Consider the following 19763-nt stretch of genomic DNA (forward strand, 5'->3'; position numbering starts at 1 on the left):
CCTTTCTGTTTCTTCCTCAGGCCAGGGCCATTTCTAGATACCAACCAAATGGCAAACCAACAATAAAAAAAGAAGGGATTGAACTAGATGGTCTTTAAGGAGACCCTTTCCAATTCTAAACTCGATTATCTCTTATCTCTTCATGGACAGCCTGCTCCTACATCCCTTAAAGCCCAAACTATTTTAATTTCTGCCTGCCCCTCTGCTCAATGGGAGTACCTTTTGATTTTAGCAGTATGGCAGATTTTTGAAATCTTATAAGGAATGACTGGTTATTGGGTGAATATTTGAAAAGTTAGAGGCATCTTGGCATAATGGAGAAACAGTCACCCTAAAATGCAGAAATACCCAGATTCAAGTCCTGTCTTTAAAATGTACTAGCTGTGTGGTCCAGAAATAGATTTGCTTTGGTAGAGTTCCTTCACTCAAAGTTCTCTGGACCAGTGAACTCACCTTTCTGATTGCCCAATTTTGAAAAGTTACAGTTATAAAAACATAGAATGTTACTTCTTTCTTTGGTAACTTTAAGATCATCTACTCACACCCATCACCCATATCAGCTTGCAGGTAAGAAAACTCAGGGTTAGACAAAAGAAGATACTTTCCTAGTCTGAAGTAGCTAGTCACTGACAGAACTGGGACTTGAACCTTGGCCTTTTGGCTCCCAGCCCAGGGCTGTGACAATGAAGTGATCATCAAGGCCTCCAGAATTTTTCATTTTAAATAATATAGAGTAGTCCACATATTATAATGCTGATTATTGTTTTCTCATACTTAATAAAAATGGATATAGTACTTCATTTACTTATACAAATGTGACGGAATTCAATTTCAGAAATACCTATTACACAGAAGGTACATTAGAAATAGAGTGCAATTAAATGAGATTTCTAAGGACGGTGGACAGGTTTTAATTCTCTCTTCAATTAAGAAATCAATTTAATTTGGTAAATCCTTTCATAAATGGTGACTCAGATGCATTTTAACTTTGAGAAAGTCACTTAACCTTCCTCAACCTTGGTTTCCATATCTGTAAAATGGGGATAATTATAGCACTTACATGATGGAATTGTTGGAAGATCAAATGAGTTGATATATACATATACATACACACACACACACACACACACACACACACACACGTATCTTTGAAAACCTAAAAGCATTATACACATGTTAACTACTATGTTTCTGATATTTAATTTTTTAGACAGCCAGAACTTGTCTTCTTCACCTCATCCCGTACACAGCACCAAGGGATTCTATTCCATAAACTGTTTGGAAAGTTGCTAAATAGCTTGATCCTATATTTCATTACCAAATATCTCATTTTAAAGAGTTAGTCAGTCTTGGAATTTCTTTGGCAACTACAGTAATGCAATATTCATTTTAGCGTAAGTTGCCTTAAAAGCAATTTCATCTTACTATATTCATGATTTTGAATTTTATCTGTTATACAAATATTTTTATAACATTGAACTACATATCTATTGCAAAACCATTCTTTTTAATCTCACAAAAACAGCAGAGTAGCAAGTAGTGAACACATAATGGTACCTACATTTTTTTTAAATAATTAAATTATAATATTTGATTAGATACTTATTTTGGAGCTCTGGCCAAGTTATGTAATGTAATTGATTCAACTACATTTTTTAGGGTTTATTCTATTCTCAGTGTTCAAAATATTATCTCAGAAAATACAAGAAAATTATTTCCCCTAAGACTTAAAGCTTTGAAATGCCCTGAAGTCAATTCTGGTTTATGATGGTATTATCTAGTATTTGTCATTGCACAAATGATATTGCCATAAATGATTAGTTTTGAAAAAGAACAATGTGAACTTTGAAGGTTTAGGAAACATTTATTTTTAAATTTGGAAAAAGATTACTAAGAAAAGTTTTGGCATCTTCCTTTGTACTTTGAAAGATTTCAAAATTATGGGGGAACAAAATAAGGAAGCAATTGTTTTAAAGGTGGAGAAGGAAAGGAATGCTTCAGATTAGGCAAGAGTTGATTAAAAGTGTTTAAAGCACAAAATTCAATACTATCTGTAGCATACCAAAAGGTAACTTACAACATACTTTTCATGATTTCATGTCCAAAGAAAATGTGTCATATTTTCTGGATATAATTTCTTTTATAACACAGAGCAGGAAAATAAGTAGGGAATAATTATGTGACATAAGCTTGTTTGTTTCTCCTCCAGGTATTCTTTGAACGTCTCTCTGTCATGTACACTATTGGATATTCCATCTCCTTCAGTTCCCTAACTATAGCTATTTTCATCATTGGTTATTTTCGGTAAGCAGATCACTCATGATTCCCTTTTCCTCATTTTCCTCCATACATTGAAAGAGGTTCTGTTTACTATCCACAGAAGACATAAATGTTTCAGGACCCTCTATGCTGAAACACATTTATCCCACATGTTATTTTATATATTCAGCCTTACATTGTTCCATTATTCAATTTTGGCAAAGCTCTTATCACCTAAGGAAGCTAGTTAATTTTTCAAAAATCACAATGGATCAAGCAGAATAAAGCCTAGAAGTCAGCAGAATTACATTGCAATGTATTTGTTTGCCAAAGATAGATAGCTATGTGAGTCATGAAGATGAGTATCTATATTTACAAGCTGATTTAACTCATCATACCAATGAACAAAGCTGTTTCTTAGGCAAAAATAAAGAAAGTGCATGATAGGACCATAGAAGGAATTCAGTGTCTGTTACTATAATACTTCAAGGTACCTGATTTCATTAGTGAAAAGATCAAATTATTCTACTAATTGGTACATGATCTTCAAGAGTTGCCATGGTCAAATGTTCATCACCCTGATGCCAACTTTGGGATGATGCTTTCCAAACTTGCCTAGTTGGTCCCCTAATGATTTGTAGATACCTAGTCCATCACCAGGCCCAAATGTGAAGCTTTTAGGACTTAGAAGGACCTCTCAGACGCTATAGTCTACTGGTATAGATGCCAAGAACCCAGTGTCACCTTTGATAAGCATCAGAGAAGGACTTGAGCATCTATAATGACTAAATTCAAGAACTTTGAAATAATGGAAGTGAGAAAATTTTATTTCCCCCAAACATATTATTTTTAAAGAATAACTCCTCAATCAATCTCCAATACTCCTTTAACTAGTTCATAGGATGTAATCTCCTGGAGGATGAGGCTCTTTTTTGTTTTGTCTTTGGATCCCTAGCATGTAGCATAATACTTTGCACAAAATTAGTGTTAAATTCCTCCTGTGCTTCTATCAGGTAATTTTCCTTTGTGTATAAAATATCAAGTTTACAAAAAGTAATTCATTTCAAAAAAACTAGTATTTTTTTAAGTATCTACTATGTATGAGGCAAACCAACACCTCAACCTAGTCTAATAGTCTATGCAATAGTACACATGTATAGTCTCCCATGTTTGCAAAGAAGGGAGAGATGATAACTCTTACATACCTTCTTTAAGGACAAATTTAGTCATTATGAAGTATTCAGGGTTTTTTCCCATTTTTTTTGTTCTTTCCACATATTACATTATCATTATTGTATAAATCTTTTCCCTGATTATGTCTCATTTACTTGACATGAATCAATAAAATTTTGTCATGCTCCTCCATATTCTTCATTTTCATGATTTATTTCTCTATATTCTAAATAATAGGCATCTATTTTGTTTCCAATTCTTTGCTGTTACCAAAAAAAAAATAAAATACTGCTATAAATATATTGACACATATGGGATCTTTCTTTCAATCTTTAATTCCTTCCACTTCAATCTCTGGGTCAAAGGATATGGACATTTTTTTTTCATTTTTTAGCATTGTGAGAAAATAATGGGATTTGGCAGATACTCAAAGGCTCACTTGGAGATTAAACTGATTGAATTAAGTGAGAGAAATTGACTTTGCTGATTAGTCTACTTCAAGTTAATTAGATTGTAACCACACCTGGTTAACCCTTAAGGAGGTATTGTTCTCAGAAGCTAAGGACTTTGAACTCAACATGAGACCACCTTCAAGTCCAGTGAACTAATGGATTTAGATGACACTAACCAATCAACTTGAAACAGCGTGTAAGGACTGCCTCTGCTCCAGACCTATAAAAAGCTTCCACACTCAGTTTGAGAGGAGTTCATGGTTGAAGCAGGCTCATGGCAGAGGACTTGAGGAAGAACCAGACTAGGCTGGAACTCTAGGCTAGATGGGCCTTTTCTTAACTCTACATGTTCTTTTTTTTCTAATACCTAGTATGCTTTAATAGATGCTTAATGCCCAAAGACTGGCGCTAAAGCTTCTAATTTAAGGTGACCACTCATTATATTTTAGACATCCTAGTTAGAATTTTAGGACCTTACAGCATATTTTCAAATTGAATTCCAGAATAATTAGACTAACTCACATTGGCTCTTTTTCAACGTACATAATTTATTGACTCTAAAAGTTTTGTTGGAAAAAACATGAGAGATCCAATAATATTTAATTCACTAAATTTTTTTATTGGAAATGATGTAAAATGTCATTTATTTGCTATATTTGAGTTTGGGGGCATGATAATATGTAATTTTCAACATGTAATCAGATTTCATATAATCCCCATTTTAGTAATGACCCTAAAGTTATACTTGGGATCATAGGTTAATAGATTTGCAACACGTCCCATCTTAATTTAGATTCATGGAATTTCTTGTGTCCTTTTTCTCCTTTCTTATTCCCTGAGTAATTCTCTCCAAACCTGTCTCTGTTCTGTTTCCTGTCCTCAGGAGACTGCATTGCACCAGGAACTACATCCACATGCACTTATTTGTTTCATTCATGCTGAGGGCTGCAAGCATCTTTATTAAGGACAAAGTGGTCCATGATCATGTGGGAATGAAGGAGCTGGAGTTATTTATGATTGGTGATGCACAAAATACAATCATAGCACCCCCAGTGGACAAATCACAATATGTAAGTATTATCTGCTCACGATCAATTAGAAGCCCTTTTCAGAAAGAAAAATCAAATACATGTGCACATGCAGGAGAAGGCACAAGAACATCACCCATTGGGCTGCTGCTACTTGGCTTATCTTGAGTGTTTGAACGTACTCCGATGAACACAAAGAGAACATCCAGCAGCACATTGTTCCCCATTGTTGATTTTATTGCTTCTCCCACTCTTATTAGATCTCCCCTTTTACTTATTCATTCCTTGTTCATTTCCTGTGTAAAAATTAATAAGACTTGTCATTCAAGAAATCTCTGTGGTGAGAATAGTAAAAAAAAAAAAAAAGGTTGAATTACATTTTAGAATTTTATTCTCTTGCCATGTATAGACAATTCATTATCATTAGATTCACTTTATTATAAAATAGTCATCAAATCATGGGAATTCTGGGATGTTAGTGACTAGTCTGGATTAGCAATGTTCTTGTTCTCCTAAAGGTGCTTTCCCTCTCTCTTCCTTTGTTTCTATATCCTCCAAATGGAAAAAGCAATCCCTGGTCACTCCCTGGCTAACAGGAAATGGGTGTTTTGTTCAAAATAATAAGCCTGACTTCTCCTAGTTAATAGAGAGTAAAGTGCTCACCCGTGAATTCAGGCTTTTGAAGCAGTAGCATATTCTGGAGCATTCAAATAATCTAGACCTGAAACATTCAAGTAATACAGACCATTCAAGTAATCTAGATCTGGCAACAAGAATGGCATATGCTTAGTTGAAACTTCAGTTAATCCACCAGTTTGTTAGTTTCACAGGTGAATTATTTTCTCCCTCCTCATTATTAATAGTTTTGTACTACTGTACCATTAGAATGTAAACTCTTTCAGGGTAGAGACTTTTCTTTGTATGTATAGAGTTTATCACACTGTCTGGAACATAATAGGAGCTTAGTAAATAAATGCTTGTTGGTGACTATTATCTTTGACTTTTTAGAAAAAATATACTTAAAATGCAACTTGGGTTTACATTATTGTGTAAGTGATACAATAAAAGCATAAAAAGAAGTCCCAGCCCTGTGGTTTGAAGTTTTCAGTCGTGTTGTTTTGACATTTCGTTCAACTGAGAGTTCTAGAATGGAGAAAGTAATGCTTTTCATTATTTTTAACAGGTGGGGTGTAAGATTGCTGTTGTGATGTTTATTTACTTCTTGGCCACAAACTACTATTGGATCCTAGTGGAAGGCCTGTACCTACACAGCCTCATATTTGTGGCTTTCTTTTCAGATACCAAGTATCTTTGGGGCTTCACCTTGGTAGGCTGGGGTAAGGCTTTTAGGTTTCTTTTTTCATCTGACCTTTAAGATTGAATAACTTTGCTTATACCATTTTTCTTTGTCTCTCCCTCCTTGCTTCTCTCACCTGTAGGTTCTTGAATTGCCTTTATCTCTGTTGTCACTCCATCTCTGTTACTGTGTTTCTGTCTCTCTTTCTTTATTAAGAACCTCTTCTAAGTACTGTGGATACAAAGAAAAGCCAAAACAAGCCATCTTTGATCTCAAGGAAGTCATAATCTAATGGGGGAGACAATATGCAAACAACAATGGACAAAAAAAATCTAGAGATAGATAAATATATCTACATGGATAGATATTAATAAATATATCTAGATATATAGAGAGAATTTTTCTGTCTCTATCTCTGTTGCTCTGTCTCTATCTCTGCCTGCCTCATCTGCACCCCTTTTCTCTCTCATTCATTTTAAATGACATATAAACACTAAAGAGAAATATAAAAGTCGATTGCAATGCTCCTCTGGAAATAACACTGTACTTTTTTGTATTTCAGGGCTTTTTTTAGGACTCAGATTGTATTATTATTATTACTGTTATCATTTATTATCATTATTATCATTATCATTATTATTAGTAGTAGTAGTAGTATTAGTATTATTATTGGTGGGGCAATGAGGGTTAAGTGACTTGCCCACGGTCACACAGAAAGTAAGTGTCAAGTGTCTGAGGTCGAATTTGAACTCATGTCCTCCTGAATCCAGGGCTGGTACTTTATCCACTGTGCCACCCAGCTGCCCCATATTTCATTTTTAAATTAATGAATGTGCTAAATATCTTCACTTCCTAACCTGATTAACTTGTACTGAATTTTTCTAAAGAGAGGAATTTTTCTCTATCCAAGGGCACTGAGCAAGAACCCTTTTGGAGTAAATGTTTGACCAAAATGTTTGCAACTTCTAAATATGGGAATCGTAAAATTGGTATTTCTTGACTTATCAAATTAGTTCATTCCAGTATCCCAACAGTTTGGACCATTAAACCAAGAAGGATTATTGAGAAAGTCCCTCTTTCATTCGTAGACTGCAACAAGTAGATTTCCATATTCCTAGGTTATAGAATCAATGCTAGAAATTATATGATGGAATCATTTTGTCTCTTACAATACATGAAGAGATGCAAGGAAGACTAGGTACATAAACTCATCCATTATTGCTTGAGAGAAAGAAAGGAATAAAACAGCATGAGGAAAGAAGGAAGGAAAGAAAAAGTATGTAAGTTATACAATAAACAATACAACTTACTGATAGGTGACATGGTAGATAGAACATTGGGCCTGAAGTCAGGAAAATTAATCTTCATGAGTTCAAATCTGGCCTTGGACACTTACTAGTTATGTGATTCCTGAGCAAGTCATTTAACCCTATTTGCCTCAGTTCCTCATCTGTTAAATAATCTGGAGAAGGAAATGACAAATCACTCCAGTATCTTTGCCAAGAAAACCCCAAATAATATCATGAAGAGTCAGGCATGACTGAAAAACAACTGCACAATTCACTGTTAGCTCCCAAGGTTAGTGGTCTAGCAATAGAAAGACAGATACATAAGCTACCTCACAACATGACATGATTTGAAAAGATCACCTATTCCACCATTTATAAGGCTTATGAGAAGTTAAAGAGCTGAATATGTTTATATTTAGGTAAGATGTTTGAGGGCTTTAATGCTAACCTTCCTCCTCATTGAATATTCTTTACAATGAAATTTGCTACATGCTAAACATAAAAGAAATCCAAACGGAAAGCTATTCAACACTTATAGCCCATCAATAGCTTCCAAAGTCTCCTCAAAATAAAGTCACCCATTTACTTGCTTAGACTTAATATGGTTTGGAAGCAAGACATGCTGCTAGTCTTGCTAATTAATTAAAAACCTTTAATAGAAAATAAGACCAACTGAATGGCTCATTTTGCTATGACACTTCACTTATGAAGATATTATAATAGATATGAATAAAATTCTAGTTCCAAAGGCAGAATGCCTTTTTCTAAGAAACTCTTATGTCTTACATTAGTCGTTAATGAAGCCAAAGAATATTACTTTTTTATTGCAACCAAACCCATATAACCTCTGTGTTGTATTTAATTCTTTCAAACAACTAATTGAAACTCTCAAGTTACTTAATATGTGTTCAATTTGTGGAACTTGTAAAGAATTGTGTTAAGCTGCCTGCCTCACTATGAAGTGGTCTTCATTAAAATTCAAGATGGATTTTTTGAAGTGTTCTAAATTTTATTTCTCAGTAATCGGCGGGGGGGGGGGTAGATTTCCTGTTATTTCTTTGTTGTTGTTAAATGCGTGTGTGTGTGTGTGTGTGTGTGTGTGTGTGTGTGTTGATGGTTTTGTTCTGGATTGTCTGATGTTACTTTCCAAGAAAGTAAGTCTTCATTCTGAGAAAGATTTCAAAAATGGAATGTACCCTAAAGTGGTTATAAATAATATTTGTAAATTATAAACCTCAATAAATACATGAGAGGACATTCTAGTTTAAAGACCTCCCTGCTGTTCAGGCTATTAACTATATTACATGATTACCCTTGCTCTCTTCTGAGTGGACAAAGCCTATGAGGATATTCTTTGGAAATGAGCTATATGCTTGATGATTAAAGCATAGAGAGAAACCTTAATAACAAATGCATCAATGGGTCTAGATATGGAATATTTTTGTGTAAATTGAACTTGATTTTTAAAATATTATTTGACTTTCATTTAAATCTTTTACTTATGTATCATATTCATTTTGAATCTATTCATACCTTACCCATGTAAGAAAGATTAAAAAGGAAAGAAGAAAAAAGGTTTTCAGCAAAAATAAGCAACAAAACATAACCTGAATATGATAACATATACTGTATCTCACATCCCTACTCCCCCATTTCTGCAAGGAACAGAAGATAAATTTTCTCAACTTTTCACTAGGATCAACCTTGGCCATTATAATTATTTGGACTTCAGTTTGGGGTATTGTTCCTTCCATTTATATTTTTGTAGTCCCTGTTTATATTGCTTTCCTGGTTTTGTTGACTCCACTTTGTATCAGTTTATATGTCTTCCTATGTTCCTATTAATTTTTCATATAAATTCTTATTATAGATCAACAATCTTCCATAGGCAGTTTAATGTAATGAATAGAATCCTAGACTTGGAGTCATGCAGACCTGAATTCAAATCCTCCCTCACATATGTATTATCTGAATGACTCTAGACAAGTTTTTTAATTTCTCTGAACCTCAGTTTTCTCATTTGTAAAATAGGGGTGAGAATATCATCTATTTCCCAAGATTAGGAGATCATACATGTAAAGCATTTTACAAGCCTTAAAGTATTACATCAATGTTGGTACCATTATCATGTACCACAATTCATTGAGACATTTCCCAATTGATTGGCATCTACTTTGTTTCCAGTTCTTTGAAACCACAAAAAGTACTGATAGGACGTGTGTGTGTGTGTGTGTGTGTGTGTGTGTGTGTGTGTGTGTGTGTATCCTTTATTTCTGTCTTTGACCTCCTACCTGGGTTTTATTCCTATCGGCGGAATCTCTGAGTCAAAGGGTATTGATATTTCAATCATGAAGTATAATTTCAATTTGTTTCCCCAATGACTAAACTGATTTGCAGTTTCACCAATACTGAATTGGTGTTTCTGTCTTTTTACAGTCCCCTCAGTGTTGACTATTTCCATCTTTTGTCATATCTGCCAATTTTCTAGAAGTGAAATTAAACTTCAGGTCTATTTTTATGCCCATTTCTCTTATTACTGGTGATTTGAAGCAATATTTCATATAGTTGTAATACTTTGCAGTTCTTCTATTAAGAATTGTTTATGTCTATGATGGTTAAAAATATGAGAGAATAGTATCTGGGTAATTTAATAACTTTATTAATATGGCTGGCAGGATATTAATAAAAGGTCTATGGCCATCTGTCTCAAAGAACCCCTCATGGTGGTCGGGTCTCAGTTCATATACCCTTCCCACTGTAGGAGGTTCATCATATAACAATCAAATCTAATTGGTTAATATCATTCAAACCTAATTGGTTGACATGATTGGAGGTAGGTTATATTAAAATGAACTTCAGACTCCCCACTCAAACTGATTGGGCAAAATTATTTCTATCTGGGTGTGATTTAATCTTATCAGTAATGTCCTTGAGTTATCTAGACAAAAAGATCTGTCTCCACCCAAGACTCTTTTTTTGAGCTTGGGTCTTGTTTGACCCAGATGAACTTCAAGGAGACCTTAGACCTTAAGTGGAGGAAGAAAGGGCTAAGAAAGAAGGAAAGATCTCTGGGTCCCCCAAGATATTATTAATAATTATTTCTCACATGTCGTTTGACTATCAATTGGGGAATGTCTCTTGTTTGTGTATATCTATATGCTTTATCTACTCCATTAGAAAGGGACTCTTCCATGAGCAGGGACTTTTCCATTAGTATTCCCAGTGCTTAATAAACAATTAAATTGCCAGTTAATTTTTAATTTACCATATCTATAGCACTAAAGAAGAAGCCAAAGCTTGAAAGGAAAAAATTCAAGGAAATCAAAGTTCAAGTTCTGACATTAACTCTCTGTATGTCTTTTTGTAAGCTATCTATCTATATGGGATCTGTATCCTCTTCTATAAAATGGAGAATTTGTACCCGATGGCCAATATATTCTCTCCTTGTTCTAAATTTTGGTCATTATTGCCTCTAGAACTATATATAGGGGGCAGCTAGGTGGCACAGCAGATAGAGCACATGCTCTGGATTTAGGAGGACCTGAGTTCAAATCCGGTTTCAGACACTTGATACTTACTAGCTGTGTGACTCTGGACAAGTCACTTAACCCTCATTACCCTGCCAAAAAAAAAAAAAAACTATATGTAAACTCCTCTATTAACTTTTGGGCAGCTAGGTGGTAGTACAGTGGATAGATTCTCTGACCTAAAGTCAGAAAGACTCATCTTCCTGAGTTCAAATCTGGTCTCAGACACTTACTAGCTATGTGACTATGGGCAAGTCATTTGACCCTTTTGGCCTAAATTTCCTGATCTATAAAATGAGCTAGAGAAGGAAATGGCAAACCACTTTAATATACTTGCCAAGAAATCCCCAAATGAGGTCATAAAGAATGGAGATGACTGAACAACTAAAATTTAGCTTTTAAAGCTCTACACAATGTGGCTTCAATCTGCCATTCCAGTCTCACTGGACATTACTCTCCTGGACTCTGTAATTCAAGTAGATTGGCCTTCTCTCTGTTCTTCCTATATATCACTCCATTTCCTGTCTCCAAACCTTTGAGAAACTGGCTGTTCCACATGCCTGTAAGATACTTCCTTCTTTACCTCTGCTTAACAGTTAGACACTTCCTGAAAGTCACAATCCAAGTACCATTTACTGCATGAAATCCTTCATGGTTCCACCCTTGTTAGTGCCCTCCTTCCCAAACTACCTTTTATTCAACTACTTTTATACGTTTGTGTTGGTTTACTTTTTAAATTTATGCAGTATACATGTATATATGTACATACACATATGTGTGTATAGTACTCAATCCCTTCCCCATTAAAATGTAAATACCTTACATGTTGGGATTGTTTTATCCTTTATAATTGTGTTCCCAGAATGTATACTGCCTTAAACTTAATAAATATTTAATTGATGTGGCAGAAACAATAAGCTTCTAAAAAGAAAACCCCAGTGTTTTCATTAAATTATTAGTATTTTTAAGAGTGCTCTGAAGAGATGGGAAATGGATCATTTTTATATCAAGATATAAATTTGGTTGACTTTCATAGTTTCTGCCCAATATTTTGTAATTTTGTAAAAAGTGGGAATAACTGGGATAAAAATAATTTTATACCATTTATTTAAGAGTTGGTATTTTTAGTGGGAGATTATTCTTCCAAACTGTGAATACAAGCTGATAAAAATAATAGAAATTAAGAGTAGGAAGTATGATGATTTTATCATGGTATCCAAAGGTCATAATGATTGAAGAAAGGATTCTTTTAAAGATTTAGGACTCTGTTTAGTAGAATAAAAGGTACCTGAGAGCAAGTATTGTTCATTTTTTCTTTGTATCTCCACCACCTATGGACTGTGCTTTACACAGAAGAGATTTTTAATCTTTTTTTTTTTGAGGAATAGTAAGCACATTTATAGAAAACAAAAAGGGAAAGATTAAGAATGCATGAGAGTAGATGATTGGTGAAGCAAGAGTCCGAAACAGGAATACACAAAAGGTTGACTACATAGGAAGATGTTTGAACATTGGAAAGGAATACATGTCTTCCTTTGTAAAAAGAGGGATGAAGAAGATGACAGATAAAAACATGAAGAAATTTTGAGGTATGAAGGAGGAGAATAGAGGAAGCCTACATCAGATGACCTTACCCTTTTTGCTAAGTTGGAAAAGGGTTCATCAACCATGGTAGTGCTATTGGGAGGAAGCAAGGAACAGAGAGGCTAGAGAATTGAAAAAGGAAGAAAAAGGTTGAGAAGAATTGCTATGAATAAAATGCCAGGGAATCAGTAAGAGTTCAGTAACAGTACTGCCAGACATGAAGGGCCTAATCTGAGGTTTTCAAACTTCTAACAACTGTCCAAAAAGGAAAGCAAGGTTACTGGTATTTTTGTAACACACTCCCTCTTTACCTCTGCTTAACAGAGGTAAAGTCCTCTTCCTTAAAGTTACCATCTACTGCATGTTTGCCCATGAAGAAATATTTGATATGGTTACCTTTTGGATTCAGTGGAAGTCTCTGAGTAAATGGAAATGTAAATCTGTATCGGGGACCAAAACTGAACACTGAACTTAGGAAACGGGCTGAATTTGTGAATTTGCATGTTAGCTTCATAGGGCCCATGTTTCTGAGGTATACAATTATAGCTTTATTTTGACAATTGTTTATTAAATCCTTGAAAGCTTCTTCTGGGGGGAAGAAAAAGGGGAAAAAATGTGTTTAAATGCAAAGCAAAACATACCTAGTCAAAGTAGTTAAAATGGGGAGGAATAACTTAGTTTTACTTTTTTTCGCTTAAAAATTATTCAAAAAGTAGTAGGCCCACAAATTAATAGAGAGATAATTGTGTGGTGACTAAGGTATTGAACTTTTTAAAACTCTGTCAGACTGATGTATGGTGAAGTCAGCAGAACCAGGAGAACCTTGTGCCCAGTGATAGCAGTTTTGTTTGGTGAAGAATTATGAATGACTTAGCTATTCTCAGCAATACGATGATCCAAGACAGTCCCAAAGTATTAATGATAAAGCATACTATCCACCTCCAAAGAAAGAACTGATATTGATTGAACACAGACTGAAGAATGCTATTTTTTATTTCCATTCATTTTTTTCTTTTATTCAAGTTTTCTTATACAAAATAACTAATATGATAATGTTTTACATATTTGCACATGTATAACCTATATCTGATTGCTTACCACCTTAGGGAGTGGGAAGGAGAGGGAGGGAAGGAGGGATAGAATTTGGAACTCAAAATTTTAAATAATAATGTTTATTATTTAAAAACTATCAATGGAGAAATAAAAAGGCCATTTGGAAGTAACAGAAACTTTTCTATGGGAACAGAAATATTTGGGCAATTTGTCTGTAGAACAGTGGATCTGATGCTGAATATCAAGGTTTTTTTTGTTTTTTGTTTTTTGTTTTTTTAAGTAAGGCAATTGGGGTTAAGTGACTTGCCCAGGGTCACACAGCTAGTAAGTGTTAAGTGTCTGAGGCCGGATTTGAACTCAGGTACTCCTGAATCCAGGGCCGGTGCTCTATCCACTGCGCCATCTAGCTGCCCTGAATATCAAGTTCTAAGAGAAAATAGCTAGCGTTCCTCCTGAATCTGATAATTATGTTTTTGTATAAATGTGTGCACGTATACCGCATGGGTGCATGCGGATACATGCGGTACCAATAGTCTACTGAAGCTTAAAACTTCAAGAATTTTGGGTAACCCATATAGTAAATATGGGTAATATGGAAGAAATTAGAATAATTATTTGTCTTTAAGTTAGAATGACAGCTAAGCATTAGCTATTAGTAAAAATGGTGAGAGGGAAAAAGAAGTTAGTAAGCATCTATCTACTATGTGCCAAGCATCTTACTAAGCACTATATTATCTCATTTGAAAGAAAAATAATAGTTACCAGTTTGAATAATAATTGTTTGTTCATAATTCACTTTAAATATAATGTGATATTTAAAAGAGTTTCAATACAAAGTTGGTCTCTACATTTTTCATTGCAGGCAGACATACATATATTTGCATATATGCATACATATATGGTAATGTGGAACAGTGGAGAGAGCCATCCTTTTTCTACCACAGATTTGTAGTGGTTCTGAGATCCTGGACAAGTCACTTACTTGTACCCCTGGGCAGTTTCTCTGATATTATAAAGTGTAGGGATGTTGCTGATATACATGGTTAGGAAGAGTTACCTTGACATAAATGAAATTACAGGTCCCTACAAAAGAAAATAAGAAATACCTATACCTGGTCCAGTTTATGCGTGTCTATATTTCATATAGAACTCCTTTTATAATCACAGAGTTGGAAGGGACACCTCGTCCAAGCCATACCTGCATAAGAACATTTTCTGTAACCTACCCAACAACTTTTTGCTTGGAAATGTCAAATAAAGAGAAGTCCTTGCCTCCTGAGGCAGCCTGTTCCAATCCCAAACATTTCTAACTCTTAGGAAAGCATGCCTTAAATGGAGCAAAAATCTACCTCCCTGCAACCTTAATTCAGCCCTCTGAGGACAAGCAGAGAAAACAGAATCCTTTCTATACATGTCAGACTTTCAAATACTTGAAGATAGCTTTCATAACTTCTTCTGTACCTCCCTCATTCTATGGTCCAATCTAAAACTTCCCAGTTCCTTCAGCTAATCCTTTTATGTCACCCAGTCACTTTATTGTCTGCCATAGAGGCTCTTCCAAACCTTTGCATCTCTCCTTAAACCTTCCATGGCTTTCCCTCCCCCACCCTCAGCTGAAAACCTTGCCTCATAATTTAATTTTAAAAATGAGGCTATTTGCTGAGAGCATGTTCTTCCTTCCTCCTCATCTTGCATCACTCTGATTGCCTCTGCCACCATCATCATCCTTCCTGACCTTTCCATAGCATCTATCAATCACCCTTTTATCATTGTGTGTAATTTAAGATTCTAAATGTGGATTCTAATCTGTTCCCCCAGTTTTGGGGGAAACTGACTAAAATCACTGATAAAACGAGTTTAGGTTTGTGGGAAAGCTTTCCCACAGTAAGTCTCCTGTAGGTGGCATCATTCCAGTCATTACAATTGATAACCTCTTCTCTCCAGGTTTCCATCATTACTCTTTCCTGGCTTTCCCCACTACCTATCTAACAACTTCTCAGTCTTCCTTGCTGGGTCTTCATCCAAGACATACATGCTAGCCATTGGTGTTTGGCATTCTAACTTGACCCTCTGCCTTGTATCCGTCGCCCCGCTGTGATCCAGTAATAATGACCTCTTTTCCATTCCTCCAACAAGACATTCTTTTTCCTGCCTCAGAGTATTTTCTGTAGATGTTCTCAATACCAATCATGCTATCCCTTCTCATTTGGGCTCCTTGTTTCTTTCAAGTCCCAACTAAAATCCCGCCTTCTACCAGAAGCCCTTCTGGATCCTCCTAAATACTAATCCTTCCCTCTGTTGATTATTTAAAATGTGTCCTGTTTATAAGTTGTCACTACATAGTTGTTTGCCTGTTGCCTCGCATACCCACTAGACTATGAACTCTGAGATCGGAGAGTGTCTTATTTTTCTTTGTGTCTCCAGCTCTTATCACAGTGGCTATCACATGGTGGACTTTTTTTTTCTCTTTTCTTTTTTGCAAGGCAATGAGGGTTAAGTGACTTGTACAAGGTCAGTTTGTAAGCATCAAGTGTCTGGGGCCGGATTTGAACTAAGGTCGTCCTGAATCCAGGTCTAGTGCTTTATCCACTGCGCCAACCAGCTGCCCCCCACATGGTAGACTTTTAATACGTGTTAAATGACTGCTCACCATCCTTTGGATGTTTCTCTAGCCTAATGGATGTTCTCCATTCTCAAATGTATCTCCCCAGAACTAACTATAGTATTCCTGGTGTGTTCTGATCAGGGTTTAACAGTATAGCAGGACTACTGTTGCCCTCATTCGAGATCACTGCTTCTGAAATAATTAGCTTTGTTGGCTACTGGATCATACTGATGGCTCATAATGAGTCCCAAATTCACTAAAATCCCTAGATTTTTTGCATATCTACTGTTTTAACCATGTGTTTTCAATTTTTCATTTGTGAAGTTGACTCTTTTTTTTTTAAGAACTTCACATGTGTATTAAATTTTATCTTATAGTCCACTGTTCTTGTTGGGAATTTTGGATATCCAAAGGTGGCACAATGAACAGAGCACTGTTCTTGGAGTCAGGAATACAAGTTCAAATTTGCCTCAAACATTACCATGTGACCTTGAACAAGTCACTTAATCTCTGAACTTTGTTTCTCATCTGTAAAATGGGGATAGGAATCATACCTGTTCCCCAAGGTTGTTGTGGGAATACAATGAGATATTTGTAAAGCCCTTTGCAAACCTGAAAGTACCATGTTAGTCATTGCTGTTGTTATTATTATCCTTATTATCCTGAGTCTGTCATCCAACAGGTTAGCTATTGCTTCCACTGATATAGTTATAAAAATACAAATTGCTCAAAGTGTGAAAAAGAGGATATAAAAATAGAGATGACTATGGAGACAAATTATGGTTAAGTGGCACAATTGGTAGAGTAATAGACTAGGAGTCAGATAGACCAGAGTTCAAATCCCACCTCAGACACAATACAGTCTTGGGAAAGTCACTTCATCACTGCCTCAGTTTCCTCATTTATAAAATGGGGATAATCTTAGCACCTACCTCACAAGGTTGTTAGGATTATATGATGTAGCATACAAGGCATTGAACAAACCCTCAAGCACTATATAAATACTAGCTTTTTTTACCATATGTACACTGGAAATAATAAAGCACTGAAATGAAGCTCCACTGACCATTTGATTGAGTTAACTTGTCAATATACTCCTGTGATACTTATTTTGCGTTTTCTGTCAATCCTTATACTATAATACCCTATCTTGCTGTGAAGTTCAGAAGACATGATTTTTGTTTCTTATTCCTCTTTCTAAGCTTCCATCAGAAAAATCTAACAATCAAATAGACTTTAAGCCACTTTGCAGTATTCTTTGCCTGTGTAATTCATAGAAAGGCTGAAAAAGTTGTTGTTTTTTTTAATATAGAAAGGGGGGCAGCTAGGTGGCACAGTGGATAAAGCACTGGCCCTGGATTCAGGAATACCTGATTTCAAATCCGGCCTCAGACACTTGACACTTACTAGCTGTGTGACCCTGGGCAAGTCACTTAACCCCCATTGCCATGCCAAATATATATACACACACATACACACATATATACATACATACATACATAGGCTGGTTCCAAACTTTCTAGTGTGTGATTTATTGGCTTCATCAGAGGAAAGGACTTGCTTGGATTCCCTGTATACATTTGTTATTCAGGCAGGCCTAAAAGTTCTTACTTTAAGATCTACCCAGCCAAGTAAATACTTAGGCTTTTATTACATACTCTCTGTTGATTTGTTAAGTGATTTTACTTACCATAATTTTACTTATTCACAATAGTAAAAATGGAAGAAAAAGAGAGCTCTTTCAGAGGAGTAGATGGTACCTTTGACTTAGGTTGTCTTGAACAAATTAAAGATGAATACTGAAAATGATTGGTATAAGACCTATTATCAGCCTCTTTTCATCATTCTGTATGTGTTTGTTTTTATTCTAACCTAAAATTCTTATAAAATAAAGGAAAATAGTTATTAATGGCTATGTTTCTGTATGTATATATATGGGGGCATAAATGTATGTATAATGTATGCTTATATATGTAAGCTATTATATATACATATACATACATATATGTGTGTGTGTATATATATATATACATATATATAAATTTTAAAATGCTTTATAATTATCATCTTACTTGATCATCAAAAAATTCCTGGGAGGCAGGTGCTATTATTATCCCCATTTTTTAATTGAGAAAATAAAGGCAGATAGAAGCTGAAATGTCTTGTCTAGGCTCATCGTCCCAACTAGCTGCCTTTTATTTATATGCCAGGCATATATAAATATATGTATGTGTATAGGGGTGGGAGTATATGCTACACAATATAAACCTTGCATATAATGGATGAATGTATATTCAGTTATCATCTGTTGGGGCAGTTAGATGGCACAATGGATAGAGTGCTAGGCCTGGAATCAAGAAGATGTGAATTCAAATGAAGCCTCACATACCTACTAGCTGTGTGACCTGGGGCAAGTCACTTATCCTCTACCAGCCTCTGTTTCTTCATCCATAAAATGAAGATAATAATAATACCTACCTTCCAGGGTTGTTGTGAGGACCAAATGAGATATTTGTAAAGTACTTAAGAAAATGCCTGGGAGACAGTATATATAAATGTTAGTTATTATAAAATAAAGATTCAAAACTGTCTTCTTTAGAAAGAAGCAAACATAAAAACTGAACTAAATATATTTTTTAAATTTCCCTCCTTTAAATTAATATATGAGAATCAAAAAATCATTGAGGATTCAGGAGGACCTGAGTTCAAATCTGGCCTCAGACACTTGACACCTACCAGCTGTGTGACACTGGGCAAGTCGCTTAACCCTCATTGCCCTGCCCCCCCCCCAAAAAAAAAATCATTGACCTTAAAGTTTGGGCTCATTTGATTGAAGAGATAAGAGATTGAAACTAATGAAATAATTTCCTCAAAGTCAAATTGCCAGTTAGTGACTGTGAGGGCTAAAATTTGATATACGGAGCATTATTTGGGTGACTCGCCTTAATATTTCCCTCCTTTAAAATTAATATATGAGAGGGGGCAGCTAGGTGGCAGCTAGGTGGCGCAGTGGATAGAGCACCGGCCCTGGAATCAGGAGTACCTGAGTTCAAATCCGGCCTCAGACACTTGACACTTACTAGCTGTGTGACCCTGGGCAAGTCACTTAACCCCAATTGCCTCACTAAAAAAAAAAAAAAATTTAATATATGAGAATCAAAAAATCATAGAGGATTCAGGAGGACCTGAGTTTTATTACTTGGGAATTAATTAAACAACAAAGGTGAAACTAGTAAAAATCAAAGATAAGGAAATAGAAATACAGATAAATACTCTTACCTCTGAACTTAACCTATTCAAAACCCAGGCCGTTTCTAATTTAGCTAGTTCAAAGGAATTTAGGGTTTTCCGTAATTAAACTCACCAAAAACCTGAACAACCCACCAGACTGAGAATCAGCATGCACCACCAGGTCAGCAGTTGCCACACCGAGAGGGCGAACTAGCATTCCGGAAGTGACTTGAGAGCTGGCGTTCCAGAAGTGCCCTCTAACCTC

At 35.4% G+C, this 19763-nt stretch overlaps 1 protein-coding gene across 1 annotated transcript in view; it reads left to right on the forward strand.

The window, feature by feature from the left end:
- PTH2R (parathyroid hormone 2 receptor) overlaps window positions 1–19763 on the forward strand; it is a 121526-nt gene that overhangs the window by 38813 nt on the left and 62950 nt on the right. Inside the window, exons 5-7 of the mRNA XM_043996247.1 lie at window positions 2210–2304; window positions 4768–4954; window positions 6096–6249. Coding sequence (XP_043852182.1) covers window positions 2210–2304; window positions 4768–4954; window positions 6096–6249 — 436 coding nt within the window. The remainder of the gene's footprint in view (window positions 1–2209; window positions 2305–4767; window positions 4955–6095; window positions 6250–19763) is intronic.

This window comes from Dromiciops gliroides, chromosome 3 (genome assembly GCF_019393635.1).
Source record: "Dromiciops gliroides isolate mDroGli1 chromosome 3, mDroGli1.pri, whole genome shotgun sequence".
In the NCBI taxonomy this organism is placed as follows: Eukaryota; Metazoa; Chordata; class Mammalia; order Microbiotheria; family Microbiotheriidae; genus Dromiciops; species Dromiciops gliroides.